Source organism: Pempheris klunzingeri, chromosome 11 (assembly GCF_042242105.1).
Source record: "Pempheris klunzingeri isolate RE-2024b chromosome 11, fPemKlu1.hap1, whole genome shotgun sequence".
Lineage (NCBI taxonomy): Eukaryota > Metazoa > Chordata > Actinopteri > Acropomatiformes > Pempheridae > Pempheris > Pempheris klunzingeri.
This window is the reverse complement of record NC_092022.1, coordinates 12,067,083-12,081,643: the sequence shown is the minus strand read 5'-3', so window position 1 is coordinate 12,081,643 and position 14,561 is coordinate 12,067,083. Positions and strand designations below refer to the sequence as shown.

The 14,561-nt window shown below is 42.6% G+C and overlaps 1 protein-coding gene across 2 annotated transcripts in view; it reads left to right on the top strand.

The window, feature by feature from the left end:
• The first annotated feature begins 3,680 nt into the window (after positions 1-3,680).
• kmt2d (lysine (K)-specific methyltransferase 2D) overlaps positions 3,681-14,561 on the top strand; it is a 29,832-nt gene continuing 18,951 nt past the window's right edge. Inside the window, exons 1-30 of one of the 2 annotated variants that reach the window (XM_070840310.1) lie at positions 3,681-3,751; positions 4,078-4,189; positions 4,296-4,498; positions 4,638-4,747; positions 4,856-5,018; positions 5,503-5,674; positions 5,830-5,944; positions 6,137-6,315; positions 6,430-6,731; positions 6,852-6,971; positions 7,115-7,926; positions 8,082-8,195; positions 8,338-8,451; positions 9,646-9,750; positions 9,834-10,015; positions 10,272-10,436; positions 10,641-10,750; positions 10,895-10,939; positions 11,043-11,231; positions 11,341-11,508; positions 11,607-11,729; positions 12,261-12,382; positions 12,477-12,612; positions 12,713-12,799; positions 12,888-12,965; positions 13,071-13,229; positions 13,381-13,450; positions 13,592-13,830; positions 13,966-14,039; positions 14,461-14,511. In XM_070840310.1, coding sequence (XP_070696411.1) covers positions 3,703-3,751; positions 4,078-4,189; positions 4,296-4,498; positions 4,638-4,747; positions 4,856-5,018; positions 5,503-5,674; positions 5,830-5,944; positions 6,137-6,315; positions 6,430-6,731; positions 6,852-6,971; positions 7,115-7,926; positions 8,082-8,195; positions 8,338-8,451; positions 9,646-9,750; positions 9,834-10,015; positions 10,272-10,436; positions 10,641-10,750; positions 10,895-10,939; positions 11,043-11,231; positions 11,341-11,508; positions 11,607-11,729; positions 12,261-12,382; positions 12,477-12,612; positions 12,713-12,799; positions 12,888-12,965; positions 13,071-13,229; positions 13,381-13,450; positions 13,592-13,830; positions 13,966-14,039; positions 14,461-14,511 — 4,668 coding nt within the window. In that variant the 5' untranslated portion in view covers positions 3,681-3,702. Of the gene's footprint in view, positions 3,752-4,077; positions 4,190-4,295; positions 4,499-4,637; positions 4,748-4,855; positions 5,019-5,502; positions 5,675-5,829; positions 5,945-6,136; positions 6,316-6,429; positions 6,732-6,851; positions 6,972-7,114; positions 7,927-8,081; positions 8,196-8,337; positions 8,452-9,645; positions 9,751-9,833; positions 10,016-10,271; positions 10,437-10,640; positions 10,751-10,894; positions 10,940-11,042; positions 11,232-11,340; positions 11,509-11,606; positions 11,730-12,260; positions 12,383-12,476; positions 12,613-12,712; positions 12,800-12,887; positions 12,966-13,070; positions 13,230-13,380; positions 13,451-13,591; positions 13,831-13,965; positions 14,040-14,460; positions 14,512-14,561 lie in introns of those variants that run through there. The other variant, XM_070840309.1, reaches the window with a different exon arrangement.

The following is a 14,561-nucleotide window of genomic DNA, read 5'->3' as shown; positions in this document are numbered from 1 at the left end:
ATCAAAATTACCGACAAAAGGTGCTCTTAATTCGGTTATTCTAAGGGTACATGCTGCAAACTTGATCGCGGTTTAATAGGCAAATGTATGCCATCGATTACTCTTCCCAATTGTTCTCAGTCACTTCAGCCTGGTGCGCAATGCACAGCACTGAAAAAAAGAAAAAGAAAACAAGCGGAATAAGGAATTAGCAACCACGATGAAGACCTCAATACACATTTGTTATGATAATTACAGCATTAATTTGCACTCATGAAATATGAATCTAATCGGACTCGGTTAGATTGTGGCCGATCATTTATCAAACAAATGCATTAATCGGCAGGCATATTAACATAGCTTTAGTCCTACAATCATAATAATCTAATGAAAAATGGCTTCCCTGGATCCGAAAATCTAATGACCTAATATCTGATATCTACCATATTTCACTGGTCCGCGCTCCCCAGATTAAAATCTCGTGTCCTGTCGCAAATGATCAACTTCGCACAAATTTGCTCATCGTTGTGCTAAACCTGTGACACGTTTTTACTGACCTCTAGTAATAAAACACGCATTTTTGCTCGTTCTTTTGCATGAATTATTTTTTGACGTAGTTGTTATTAGCTAGCACTGCTAGCAGCGGCTAGCCAGTTGGCGGAGCAGCCGTATGCAGACGCGTTGCAGTTCAGCGAAGTGAAGAGATGCTAGTGACCCATACAAGGGTACCCATGCAAAGTTGAGCTGCAAATTTAGGTAGATGAATGTCTGCAGTCGACTGAAACTTAAAGAAAAATATATTTACTGGCGTGTCAACAAAGTTTGGCGCTGTAATTTTCGGATGCACTATTTTGTTCAAACTTGCAGCAGCTCTGACGACCTACTGCTAGCTGCTGTTAGGTTATTAGCCTTCGAGCTAAATCCACAAGCAAAGAGGCAGACAGATAGGTAGTTTGTGGGTTCAGTGCATGGAGCTGGGGGGCCTTCTGGACTGGTTGAAAGCTTGTCTCGGTGCTTAGTAGTTCCCCGGCAGTGTACGACCACTCGTCACAAATCTCAAGTTGCTGGCTAGCTAGCTAAGCATAGCATTATCCATCTAGTAGGAGAGCTAGCTAGCATCACCGCACAGCCTGCCTTCCGCCGACGTGCACTTCCCCCACTCTCCCTCCAGCCGGCTAGCCGCAGCGTTAGTCCGGTACATAAAATGAAGCGACCATCAGCATTTTGGGACGCTGTGTGGCTGTTTGGATTTTGCTGATGTATGAGGAGACGATATTGTTTTTGTGAGGTGAGCTGTTTTAATTATGGCCTCTTTGAACTACTTGCAACAGACATACCTTAAGACACACCAACCCTGACCTTAGACCGGGTAATGTTAGCTCTGCTATCGGTAACACTTAGCTGTTAGCTTCGGCTACATGGGAGTGTCTATTTACTGGAGACCTAGCCATGTTACCTGGGTGCTAACTTTGGGTTGAAATATGTTCTTCGTTGGCTACGTCCAAGGTGCTGTCCAATTGGCAGTCGGTTGACATTTTTAAAAGTGTATGCGCCTGTGCATGAGGTTGTTTATATTTCTCGTAGTTTAGCCTCTTCGGGACACTTTGCTGCTACGTCACCGTTGGTAGTTGTTAGCTTTTCCCTGCCTACCCGTCGCCAGTGACAGGGACCAGGCTATTTCCTGGACAGAGCCAACCCTTTGAAGTCGGTGTTTACATTGAGGAATAGTGCTTAGCTCTGCAATTATTCAACTATTAAACCTCAATAGCTTTCACAGTGGCATTGCAACAAATAGCAAATGTTGTTAGCTAATAGTACTAAATCAGAATAAGCACATTTACCGTGAAAGTTAATTTGTAACGTAAACACTTTTCGCGTTAACTCAGCTAGCCAGGATGTTAAGACGTTAACTTAACGTTAGCCATCATGTCATCACTTTTGCTCTGGACGTTGCCAACTTAATTTGAAAGGAGAAAGCCCATTTTGTATCCTCACTAGCTGTGCTTCAACACCAGTTAGGTTTTCTGTTTGTTGTGGTTTTGGATTTGATGTTAGTTTGTTGTCTAAAAGAGAGACGGAGAGTGTGTTTCCAGTGCTGCTGCCACCGATTAACGTTACATGCAGAAATTCATTTTGTCCATCAACTCAACTGTATTCTGCCATGAAAGCTTTTGGAGCCATTTGCTAAACGGCGGTGTAATGTAGCGGCATACCGTACTGTGTAATGTGTAGCTTAACGTTAGGTTAATAATGCATGTGTGTTTATTTTGGCTGTAATGTTTAAGTACCGACTCTGTAACTGGACAGCCATTTGAAAACACCCCTAAATACATTTGACAAAGCTACATGCACATTGGCATTGGTTAGGTGTTATAATTCATTACATTTTGGTCTTGATGTGTGATTAGTTTCTGCTCATGTGCATTGAAAACACTTCAACAAGCGCTCCCGTCCTCGGACTGGGATCTATTTCCAGCTGAATGAATAGGGAACATGTCGAAATGAATAGGGAACATATGTATGGCTTTTCAAACTATGATTGCACAGTTTATGTTTTGTAACTGGGGAAACATTGCGAGACTCTTAGCTTGATCTGTATGTCAAAGTCACTGTTACGTTTATTGTTTTGAGTCTGTTACATCAGGACACATAGCATCGCATTACGGGCGACTCTCTCGATTGTCCTATTTTCTAAAATGCGGATATTCACGATGATATCAACAAATATCACTGAGGCAGCCAGACCATAAGTGAAATAACCCATGCGAATCGACGCCGATCGACCCCTATTTTTAAGTATCGTTTGCTAATTGTCTTTTAAGCGTTAAAAATGACTTGAGATGAGATGACTTCCTGTGATTGGCTGTGTGGATGAAAATAATGGCGAGCCCGTCCACCCCTGCATTGTTTGTTTTACAGTATTTTTGTTAATGGCCTGAATCTCATAGCGGAACTATGAAGCGAGCGACAAAGGTTCAGCACGACAGGAGCGTCGCTGCAACAGGAAGTCATGCATACGGAAGTTGTGTTTTCTTTGTGTATCCCGATTTATGGTTGTTTTATTTGGGAAAACACCATTTTAGTTTTAACATTTCGTGCTTTTTCACGTAGCAGTTTCACCGATTTGGATTATGCATTGCTGGGTAAATAATATGTTGAATTGTTAAAGCGTTTTCCGATTGATCTGTCTCCTGTAACCCTCGCGCTATTTTCATGAGTTTGCGAGAAAGCTCGATTGCATTGGTCCTAACGTAAGTCAGATTAACCCAAGGAAATCATCTAAAGTGAGGACATAACAGCCATATTCAATTGGCTGCATTCTTGGTTTGAAGTCTTTATATGAAACGTGTTTTTTGACGATTAGGGAGACTTATGTTTAGTAAATTGAAGATGCATTTTAGGGATTCCTTCACTGTAATGGTAAACATTCTGGCTAATGAACAGTGCCATATTCTATTTTGGTTATTGCTTAGCTTTTCATTTTTCTTCGGAGCAAACCTAAATATCATGTGTTTAGTCATTCCCTCAACATCATCGAATCTACATTCATTATACAGTGAAACAGACCTGGTGTTAAAGGCATATCCAGTGATGAGAGACAATGACGAAAGATTGTGTACATTCTGTAAATAATTTTATTAAGCTATACTACTTCTGATTCAACATTTACTTATTCTTTTAAATTGCAGATCTCTGTCAAGGAGGTCACAATCAGTACAGGGGATGGACGAGCAGAAATCAAACTGCGAAGAGAATGACTCTGAACCAACAGGTACATTTTTCTTTTTCCCCATGTCCCAATGTCATCCATTATCAATGTACACTATTTTTCAGGAAGATGAATAATATCACTGTGCCTTTGTCCTAAAAGAGAAATGCACTTGGTTGATCACAGAAGCACTTTTTAAAAAACATTTTCTCACAATTGAAATTTATAAGCTTAATTTATTAGAGGTGATGACAATAGAGCAAAATGAGTGAGAATGTTTTTACTTCTCCATAGCAGATAGCCAGTATGGGTTAGGAGAAAACATTTTATTTTCATTGGTTCATGCAGTGTTTGCTTTTAAGTGAGAGTTTCTCTTTTCTGTTCTCTAGCTGATGACAATGCCCCTTCAAAGCAGCTTGTCTCCTCTGAGGAGGAGTCCAAAGCCCTTCCTGCTGCTGAGGATGCGCCTGGTGCTACTGTAGCCTCTTCTAGCACACCTGTGTAAGTTTTTCCAGCGAGATCATAAAGGATATCGTATACACTGTCGTGGTGATCATCCCAAGATGCTGTTGTTAATCTCTGTATCTCTGGATCGCTGATTGTACAGAGAGAGCGTTCGAGCCTGTGCGCTTTGTAACTGTGTGGAGCGGAGCCTGCATGGACAGCGGGAACTGAGACAGTTTGGGCCATCTTCAGAGCGGCTGACTCTTAAGCCATCAGCTTCCCCACTGCCACAGCCCGGGAATGATGACCTGTCTTCCATTGGATTTTCCAACTCCCCCTGTCTGGCGGCACTCTTTGACGACTCAGGTTAGATTTAAATCATTACACTGTTATACTTCATTAGCGCACAACAAACATAGGTTCCATCTACTAGACATACAACATACAGATGTGGAATTGACATTTGGTTAGAAATGTTTCTGATGTTGGGCTTTATAATGAACAGGGGGCTGTTGGGTTCATCACTGGTGTGCGGTGTGGTCGGAGGGAGTGAAGCGATTGGAGAATGAGGAGCTGGAGAACGTGGATAAGGCCGTTATCTCAGGGACACAGCGGGTAAGTGCGCTGTCTTTAGACTTGGATTGGATAGTATCAGGTGGGAATACAGGTATTGGCAAAGACTTCCATCACAAAATCTTATTTGTTACCCTTGGTTTGTTTCAGCTTTGTGAATACTGCAAAAGGCTGGGTGCAACCATTCGATGCCACGCTGAGGGCTGCTCACGGTTCTACCACTTCCCCTGCTCAGCAGCCAGTGGATCCTTCCAGTCCATGAAGCAGCTGATCCTCCTCTGTCCAGAGCACATAGACAAGGCAGAGGAGTTGGGTAAGAGAACCAGACAGTCTTCATCGAAATTGTGATGTCATTACTTAGGGCATGCTCGCGGTATAAGGCTTGTGGTAAGCAAAGATGATTAACAGCTGTAAATATCATTGAGGTGCACTGAAGTCCAAAGCTGTAACTCTTACTCAGTATTTGTTTGCTCCATATTGATTTTGGTTTATGTTTTGTCAGTTTGTAGACTGTTAATTTTTCAAGGTTTTGAACATTTTCATGCTCTTATTTTTTTCACAATATATCAGCTGCCTGCATAAATTAAAAGTTAGAAAAACAGTCTTTGGTGGTCTGTCTTTTCTAACAATTTGAAACTTTCTCAAATTTGAAAAAATACATACTTTACTTTAAAAGTGGCCACTAGGTACCTACCTTGTGATTATTCCCTGTTCACTTTCATGTTGAGCTAAAAGAATCAAATCATTCTGTGTGATTTTACTTTTCCAACACTCATTCATCTGTATTTTTTTTATAGCAGGTGAAGAGGCTTGGTGTGCAGTGTGTGACTCAGCAGGGGAGCTGACGGACTTGCTGTTCTGTACGGGTTGTGGCCTACATTATCATGCGGCCTGTCTGGAGATTGGTGCCACGCCCATTCAGCGAGCAGGGTGGCAGTGCCCAGAGTGTAAAGTGTGTCAGACTTGCAGGTGAGTCAAGTTTCCCCCTATATGAGCAATTCAGATGTCCTCTCTAATGTTTTGTATGATATTTACATTGTTTTTTTGTAAAGACAAGTTTCTCGTTGTACTTGAGCTTTATTTCCCAATTTTAACAGTAATGTCTCAATTCTTCATTTTCTTAGACAACCGGGAGAAGACTCCAAAATGTTGGTATGCGATGCCTGTGATAAGGGCTACCACACCTTCTGTCTCCAGCCTGCCATGGATTCTGTTCCCTCTGACCCATGGAAATGCAGAGTACGTCACATTGGTTATTCACCTCTGTACATTGTGATGACTTTACCTTGGAAACTTACTGTGAAAGCATCTTAATTGACTTTTTTAAGACTTTTTGTCAGAAAAACTTTTATATATCAGGACATTTGAGAGAAAGATTCTTGCTATTATCATTTGGTTTACATTTTATCCCCATAATCTGTATCATTTCAGAGGTGTCGTATATGTACGGAGTGTGGTGTCCGTGGATTGGTGCTGCCAGGTTCAGCCCAGTGGTTTGACAACTACACCGTGTGTGAAGGCTGCCAGCATCACCGCAGCTCTGTGTGTGGCGTGTGCAGCAAAGCTGCCAACCCATCTGTCACTCTGCAGTGCTGCAGCATGTGCCACAGGTTAGTTTAATGCGCATAAGCGCTAGAGTTTTCTTTGGAGGTAGCTGTCATGTGTGGGCTTAACACCCATGTTGTCATAAATTATTTTTTTTCATGGTCTCTTTATTGTCCTAGGTGGGTGCACAGCGAGTGTGCTTTACCAGGGGAGCTTCCACAAGCCAAGTGCATTTGCCTGCTTTGCAAGGAAGATCAGCAGCAGCCTGTCACTCAACCATACACAGCAGAGATACAGACTAGAGAGGTTTCTGAGGAGACAGAAGGACACGTGGATTTGGTGGAGATGACAATCCAAACGGATGTAGATATGGTAACAGAAGAGCGCGCAAACTTACATCAGGTGACACCAGGACTGAGAGGCGCATCAGAGACGGGCACATCAGAGGCCACAACTGAAAAAGAGACCCCTATGGACTTGGGTAAGTCTGACGCAACATAAAAAAAGCTTACAAGACATGCCAATCATTTATTGGACCTGTAAAGGAATGTAACTTGTTTATTTCCATGTTCCTATTTAAATGAACCACTTTTGGTTTCAGGGGTGGATTCTGCAGTTGCTGCGACAATAGACATTGGGGAGAGTATCAAGAAGGAAGAGTCAAAGGTAGCAACAGAAGAATTCACTTCTGAGGCGCCTGCTGCTTCAATCGAGTCTACAGGTAAACTCAGAATACATTCTAGACATACATATTTGAAAATGAACACAAAGCAGTACTTTATTTGTATGATGTTGTGCCGTAACTAATGATAGATTTATAAATGTTGACCCTAATAACCACGCATTCCTTAATCTCAAATGTAGAATGTGCAACAACAGAACAGGGAGCCTCTTGTCTACCTGCTGATGAAGAGAGAGCAAAAGAGGCAGTCAGCCAGGTGACCCAAGCCACCCCTTCCCAGGACCCCACAGCAGAGACACGGTCTGACGACCCAAAAGTAGAACCAACACTGGTGTTAGAGCAGGGCCCTGAAAGTATGGATATAGAGAGAGAGGAGGAGAAGCAGGAGGCTACTCCCTCAGTGCAACAAGAGCTATCACCAGAGTTATTAAACAGCGGCTCTGATGGTATACCAATCACAGAACCATTAAGCAAGGATCCACCAAAGTTACCAGCTTCTCCTGCCTCTGTGGATAAAACGGAGCATTTGCCCATGGCTAATCAGCAGGAAATAAGTCTATCCCAGGACCCCGAGTCTTCTCCTCCTCTTTCTTTATCAGTAGACACACAAGAGGCCCCCTCTGCTGTGGACATGGAGGGGAGTTTGCTACTTCACTCTGAGGAGGAGGAGGAAGAAGAGGATGACGAGCCAATGAAAGAAGGACTTAATGAGGACATAAAGCAGGAACTGCATGAGCAAGAGGTTAAGCCGGAATTGCTGCTGGACGAGATGTCCAACATGAGCCATGGAGATGAGAGCAGCAGTGGCTTTCTGGGGTCTCCGGGAGAACCCGATCCTCAGCTCTCCATGGAATTTGGCCTTGTACCTGCTGGCCGCTCGCACACAGACAACCTGCTTACGGAGACTGACGACTCGCTTCCCTTCGAACCCCTCAGAAGCGACAGAGAAAAGGCAAAACGCAGAGGATCCCCAGGCCGCTCACGGGTTAAACAGGTGAGGTCACCATGTACAAGTTGGTTTATATTTATTGAGCGTTTGTGTTTAACCAGCTGACATTCTACTTTAATTCTTGTTTTTTAAGATTCCATTATCTTATTGTCACAGCATGAGCACAGCATTTAAATTATTTTTTTTTTCTCTTCTTGTAGGGGCGAAGCAATAGTTTTCCAGGGAAGCGTAGACCTCGAGGGGGTGGTGGAGGGAGGGGGCGTGGTGGGAGGTCACGCCTCAAGGCCATGGCCTCTTGCATTGATGCCTTCTTGGTGAGCTGTACTTTACATGCCATTGAGATGTTATTTTATATTCTTTCACTTTTATGTGTTCATAATCACTATTTTTGTCATTTAAATACATATTTTGGCAATGTGTGTATGTATATGTAACCATTTATCCCCTGCCCCACAGCTAAGCATGACCGCAGACACTGGAATGAACAAGGAGGAAGATGATGAGGAAGATGACACCATGCAGAACACAGTGGTTCTTTTCTCAAACACTGATAAATTTGTCCTGCTCCAGGTACATCTCTTGTTGTAGTTAGGGATGCACAATTGCACCGGAAGTGATGTTGGATATTTGGTAGATGCTCACTCAAATAGCTGCAGTAGCAAATTTCAGTGATGATGGGTCGATCTCTTCAATCGAAGTCCATGTTTACGTGTACAAGTGTGTACGATGTGTCAGCAGCACACCAGTAGTCTCACTCTGATGAAGAGAAATGCTTCCATACTACTCTGGATTAGGTTGCTGCGCTTTTAGAATAATTTACTTTCAACAACAAGCATGTCTGGTTTTCTGGACTGAAATTTTGCAATTTAACAGCCTGATTGAACAGACCCCTTGCCTAGTGATGGTACCTCAATGCTTACTTATAAGCAAGTTAAACTGGCTTCATGTCAGCTAATGCTAACATTACTTCGCAAAGCTCCAGAAAAAGAGACGGAAAGATTAGGAGTGCTGGGTGGTTGGAAATTACGCGTGCAACAGCTACACTGGGCCGCCAAACAGAACCTCCTGTAACTGCATTTACCAACCGTACGACCGCAAACATAGCCTACCAGCACGTCTGTGAACAGCTCCCCACGCCACTGTCGAGAGCATGGCTATGATTCATCATATTTAGACCACTTATAGACCACTTTAGACCCATATGAGATCCAAAAGCCAATGTAACCAAAGCTCAGGGGTTAAAGAAAAGAACACAGAAAAACAGTACAACAGGAAGTACAAGAACACATCTAAAGAAACAACCAGCAAAATGAAAATCAAAAACCAGATGGACATATTGTCGCTGGGATTAAAATGTTCATACTTGAATTGTAATTCCTGTTAATTTTGAAGACTTTTTTACCAAGTCGCTGGGGCATGATTACTTATTATTTTAATGATAAATAAGAAATCCGTAAATCTTTATCTGAAAAATCTATTTGTTTTCCAATGTTGGGAAAGCAACATTTAAGTTAAGCCAGATATTGCCTTACACATAAAAGAATGCTCACAGTCTCTTCCACAGCTTATTTGTTAAACACAGGTTTCATATTGGTACTTGGAATCGGGACTGAAAAAGATTTTTGCATTCCTAGTTTATAGTATGTAATTTCTGATCATCCTGTGGCACTTGTTGTGCTAAAAACCACAGTTATCACTTTCAGATGCAACATAAACTTGTTTCCTCTCTTATTTTTCCTTCTCATTTTCTCTCCCCCGTTTTAGGATATGTGTGTTGTGTGTGGCAGTTTTGGAAAAGGTACAGAAGGGCAGTTGTTGGCTTGTGCCCAGTGTGCTCAGTGTTACCATCCTTACTGTGTGAACAGCAAAGTAAGTATGTCATCCTTTGATATATTTTTTAATCACTGTATTTTTTGCAAGTTCTGATAGATTAAACTTGATGTCTCCTGTAGATCACCAAGACGATGCTCCGTAAGGGCTGGCGCTGTCTGGAATGTATTGTGTGTGAGGTGTGTGGAAAGGCTTCGGACCCATCCCGTCTGCTGCTGTGTGATGACTGTGATGTCAGTTATCACACCTACTGCTTGGACCCACCCCTGCACAATGTTCCTAAGGGTGGTTGGAAGTGCAAATGGTAAAAAACAAATTTAAACTCTTAAGAGCACAATGCTTCGTTCAGCCTTGCAGCTTTGAATGGGGTCAAATGGAAATGAATACATGTAAATTTGCATATTATGTAAAACACTCATGCTTCAGTCCTGCATTAGCAAGTCAGAGGCCTATCCCTCTGCCTCTTGCTTCTGCAGCATTGGCCCACCACTCACACCGACATCTTTTTTTTTTTTTTTTTAACCTTCCATATTAACTGTATAATTGTTACTTCTGTGCAGGTGTGTGTGCTGTGTGCAGTGTGGTTCCAACTCACCGGGTTTCCACTGTGAGTGGCAGAACAACTACACCCACTGTGGACCCTGCGCCAGCCTTGTCACTTGTCCAGTATGCAGAGAAAACTTCATGGAGGAGGAACTGCTGCTGCAGTGTCAGTACTGCGATCGGTGGGTGCCGCTCATTAGAACTAAACATGCACACAGCAGACTCAGAAACTGAGGTATTCATGAGACTGCAGCTAATGAACACAAGTGGGGAATGGATTATTAATGTATTTTTCATGTCATGAATTATTCCATAACATCTTTGATTTGCGGTGTGATTTGTTATGAAAAGCATGCGGATCAGTGTATTTCTGTGTGCCTGTGCAGATGGGTCCATGCTGTGTGTGAGAGTTTGTACACAGAGGATGAGGTGGAACAAGCTTCTGATGAGGGCTTTGCATGCACATCCTGCACCCCATATGTTCCAAAACCTGTGGGTAAGTCTCTGAACAACACTACTTTAAAACTGAAGACATGAAGACTACCGTTTACAAAAATATATACACTGGATATTCTTCTGTATGTACTGATGACATTATTTTCTTTGGCTTTCTCTACCTGCTTTTTTCCTTTTCTCACAGTAGTAGAGTCAGCCATTATGGCTTCAATAAAGATCAAAGAGCCAGGTTTGTGGATTTTGCTTTTTTATGTTAGTTATCACAAGCACATTCTACATGGTCATCTTTTGTTTGTTTTTATTGAAAGGCACTTGCAAATGTCATGTTACAGAACCCCAGTTCTACCGGTTGGAGGGTGTGTGGCTTACGGAGTCGGGTATGTCCCTGCTTCGTAGCATCTCCATGTCTCCCCTACACAAGAGACGGCAGCGTCGCTCCCGTCTCGGCACTCTGTGTTGTGAAGGAGGTCCTGATGGAATGGATCTGAGGGAGGTTGACGGAGAAGGGGAAGAGGGAAAAGGTTGGCACACTTTCTGCTCATCCACTGGTGTGTGGACCATTTTCAGGGGTGTTTAGCTCCTTCTTAATGTAAGACTGTGTGCAAAGTCAATGTTATTCTTTGTATGTAGGCTGTGGGGAGCCCATGGAATGTGAACCCAAAATGGAGAACCCTGGAAGCCCTGACAGAGAAGGTGGTGCAGAGGGAAATGAAGGCATGGCTGACTGTGAGGGGCTCAAAGGAGGAGCCGAGGAGACAGATGATAGCAAAAAAAGGAAGCGGAAACCTTACAGGCCTGGTAAGCTACCCAGAATTTCACAAGACAACTTTTAACATCCACCAAAGTATGACCATGCACAAAATATTAATACGTATTTTATTTTCAAATTGTACTAGGAATTGGAGGCTTCATGGTGCGACAAAGGAAGTGTCACACACGGATGAAGAAGGAATTTTTTGCCCAGCTGGCTGGAGAGACCATGTTAGATGGACAGCCAATAGGGAGAACCATTGATGAAGGTTAGTGACAACAGTAGACTGTTGAATTTCATTTCATCCAGTATTTGAATTTTATCATAAAATAATCCTGCAATTTTCTGAATTTGATATCAGAACGAAGCAGTGTCCAAATTGGGTGGGGGTTCAGTGCTTAATGTTGGAAAATTTTGACATAGGACAAATGTGCTGCTTTTCAGCTGTTAATCATGGGATCCCCCTGCTTATGGTCTACCATCCATAGGGCCACAAAACTTGTTCATTTGATTAAAGTCACTCTGTTGAACCAGTGTGACTAACAGAAGGCTAGTCTAGCAAAAAAAGTCGACCTGGCTTAACTCTTAGTGCAATGCAATGCAATGTCATGTCATCTACTCGCTAAGTTGCTAAAGCTACATGTGCGATATTGCTTTTATTGGTGCTTGAATGTTTTTAGTCTGAATGCCCTCTCATCTCTGCATTTACCAGTGGCAGTGTGGCTCATTTGTTTTGTTTTTTTTGTGAATATTTCAAATTTGGGAAACTGACACTTCATGAATGGGTATATATCCATAGGACCCCACCCTGACACGGATAACATAATGGATCCTAAGCCAGTGGAGGGCGAGGAACAGGCCAAGAAACGTAGGGGTCGGAAGAAGAGCAAACTTGAGGACATGTTTCCAACTTATCTCCAGGTTTCTTGTCTCTCTATGTCGATACTTGAAACAGTTTCAATATGGTACCAGTGATATAATGTTTATATCTTAAATATTTTCTAACTCACTGCAGGAGGCTTTCTTTGGGAAGACACTAATAGACTTGAGTAAGAAAGCTGTGATGACGCCACCAGGGCAGAGGCCAGGTGCCTGCATTGTTCGACCTTCATTACCAGCACCGTCAGGGGTCAAAACTACAGCCTCGGAGAGTAAGAACACTAACTTAACCTGTGACACATGAAAACTCTTCACATTATTTGTGAGAAAAGGTCAGTACATGGTGTGTGACCTTTGTGCTTATCTCACTAGCTGAGGCTAAGGATCGTGTGGCAAGAGAGAATTTTCCTCTCAAGCAAGAGGGGGATGAGGCCCTCCAGGCTCAGGGAGAAGGTGCAGGTTAGTGTCTGTTCGGACAGTGATACTACTGGTTTGTTTTTATGGGCTTAAGTTAATTGCAGTTTAATTTAAAATTACACATTTTTAGGAGTTTCTGCACCATCCTCATCGCTGAAGGACCAGCCCTCAACTGATCCTCATGACTCTGATGCAGAAAAAAGTGAAGGTACTACTATGAGAGGATATGCTGGTATATACAATCTTCATTAACTTAGGAAAAGGTTTAATATCTAATGTTTACATCTTGCCTTATTATGTCCTTTCACAACAGGCCTTCCACAAGGTGTGGAGAGTCAAGACTCTGAGCAGTTCTTCAGGAAGGTTCTGGGAGTGTCAGATGGCTCCTCTTTGGGGGGCATGAAGCCCATCTTGGAGGGCAGTAAGGGAGAACTCAATCGTAGCGCCCTGCCACAAAGAGCTCTCCTCTCAGGTGTGTTCAAGGGGACGCCTGCAGATGATCATTAAAACCTTTTTGAAGTTCAAAACCATAATTGTTGTAGGAGTGAGGTCTGTAAGGACTAAGTAGTCAAGTAATTAAGGGAAGTTTGGCTTGGGATTCACACATGGAAAATCTCTTGCAGGGTCTCTGCCCTCAGCTGGAATGATGGACGCCTTTCCTGGCCTCTCTCAGTCACCGTTCTTTGACATGCGGTAAGACCAACACTGAATCAACTAGTGCATTTTGTTTTGGAACGGTCTGTAATGCGTAGCTCAGCAACAGCTTTATACCTGATGTTGACAAATGTAAGACCTTTATTTTAGATAATACAATACCCTCTCATATGCCTACAGGGACCGAGGAGGACTATTCAGTCCAGATGGGGGTGAGGAGAGCCCCTGGGCCACTCCCTCTACCCCAGCAACCCCCTCCTCCCCACCGACACCCACTGAGGCAGAGGGTGATGGGCTGTCCTACAACCAACGCAGTCTCCAGCGTTGGGAGAAAGATGAGGAGCTGGGGGAACTCTCAACCATTTCCCCTGTGCTATATGCCAATACCAACTTTCCCACTCTGAAACAGGACTACCCAGGTCTGTGTGAAAGATGTACTATTCCATCATTTACCACTTATTACCAGACGAAACAGGTTTATATCACTGTCTGATATTGAACAGATGTCATTTCTAACCCTAACCCTTTCATTTCAATCATTTCTCCTGTCACAGACTGGGCTAGTCGCTGTAAGCAAATCATGAAGATCTGGAGGAAGGTGTCAGCTGCTGACAAGGTTCCATATCTGGTAGGTTCTCTTCTTGTTTAACAAAAGGACTTATTCGTATTAACTTAGAAATTATGTTTAAGACAAAATTCTAAATTACAGTCAATTATACCAGGTTCTGATTATTCTGTGTTTATTGATTGATTATTCTCCCTAGTGGCTTAAGGTACCTTAACACCTTTAGAGTATGCCTCAGGGAAAAAATTACCATACACACAGATGCACAAAACTGTAGTTGTGAAATTTTAAATGTCTGCTGGGTACAGCTTATTTGAACCCCAATGGAGAATTCGGCATTAGTAGTATTCAGGTTCCATCTACACAATGTGTTCCGTTTCAAAACAAAAATAAATGATTATTTTTTGTGATGCATGAGTAAATGATTACTTTTTAAATCTTGTAAGATTCTTATCTTAATAATAATCCTAATTTCTTTCTGTAGCAAAAGGCCAAAGATAACCGAGCAGCTCAGAGGATAAACAAGGCACAGAAGGTTAGTCATAGCATCATCTTGTAATGAAAGGTTTGGTAACTGCCATTGGA